At 45.9% G+C, this 1,021-nt stretch overlaps 1 protein-coding gene across 1 annotated transcript; it reads right to left on the reverse strand.

The window, feature by feature from the left end:
• Positions 1-196: 196 nt before the first annotated feature.
• Positions 197-671, reverse strand: LOC121939687 (class II histocompatibility antigen, M beta 1 chain-like). Its single transcript, XM_042482671.1, has one exon. It carries the CDS (start codon positions 662-664, stop codon positions 197-199), a length of 468 nt encoding a protein of 155 aa, XP_042338605.1. The 5' UTR covers positions 665-671.
• Between the last annotated feature and the right edge of the window lie 350 nt (positions 672-1,021).

Consider the following 1,021-nt stretch of genomic DNA (forward strand, 5'->3'; position numbering starts at 1 on the left):
TTTTTTTTTAAAAAAAGATAATTTTTGCTTTTATCATTATTTAATAATGTTATTATCATTACTATCATTTTTCTTATTCTAAAGCATCATAGTACCACAAAACAAGTGTTTTTTAAAATCTGAAGTGGCTCACAGACTACATTCTTATCTAATGAACCGTTCAGCCCATAGGTTTTAAATACTCTGAATCTGCGTTTTATTCGGCAGATATGTGCACTAAGAGTGAAACTTTGTCCTGGAAGTATTTTGTCGTGTAGCGCTGAGGCCTACCGAGGCGCAGCAGCTGTGGCTGCCGGAGCCCTGCGTGCTCCACCATGCAGCTGATGTTGGGCGCTGTGTTCAGGGTCACTTCTAGCTGTGAGTGGATCTGGTAGCGCCAGGCCCCGCCGGGCATCTCTGTGATGACCGCACCTGCAGGGTCGGGGACGACGACTCCGTCCCTCAGCCAGGTCAGTCTGATGTGCCGGGGGTAGAAGTTGTAGGCACTGCAGACCAAAACGGCGGCGTCTCCGCTGTAGCCGGACCTCACCGATGCGAGCCTGGTGACAGGAGGCACTACGGGAGGAAACGCCGTCAGGGCGCCTGTTTTTACAACGTCCACGATGGACTCATCAATGCCGATATCGTCACATTTCACTGAGGAGGTAAAACTGCCTGTTTCCATCGTCAATTCATCTACCACTTAATCTCTTACTATTATTATTATTATTGTTGTTAATATGTCACTTATTAAATAAACTATGTAAACAAACAAACAAACAGGAAGCCCCAAAATGTTTATGGCAACATTCGTTGTAACCTCAGCACAAGGTAGACTTTCTCCAAATCTGTGGAAAGCTGGAGCGTTTCCTTCATCATTAGCTGATAATTAATCGTCTTTAGTTGGAAGGGTGCTTGCCAGGGACATTTCTAGGATCTGAGGACAGCTGGGGGCTCAGCCCAGACCTCTGTGAGGGGGTTCAGCGGGATCCTCCTTTCTGAGGAACAAGCACTGCTGTTTCACTAAACATTTATTGACTAG

This window comes from Plectropomus leopardus, unplaced genomic scaffold (assembly GCF_008729295.1).
Source record: "Plectropomus leopardus isolate mb unplaced genomic scaffold, YSFRI_Pleo_2.0 unplaced_scaffold5653, whole genome shotgun sequence".
In the NCBI taxonomy this organism is placed as follows: domain Eukaryota; kingdom Metazoa; phylum Chordata; class Actinopteri; order Perciformes; family Serranidae; genus Plectropomus; species Plectropomus leopardus.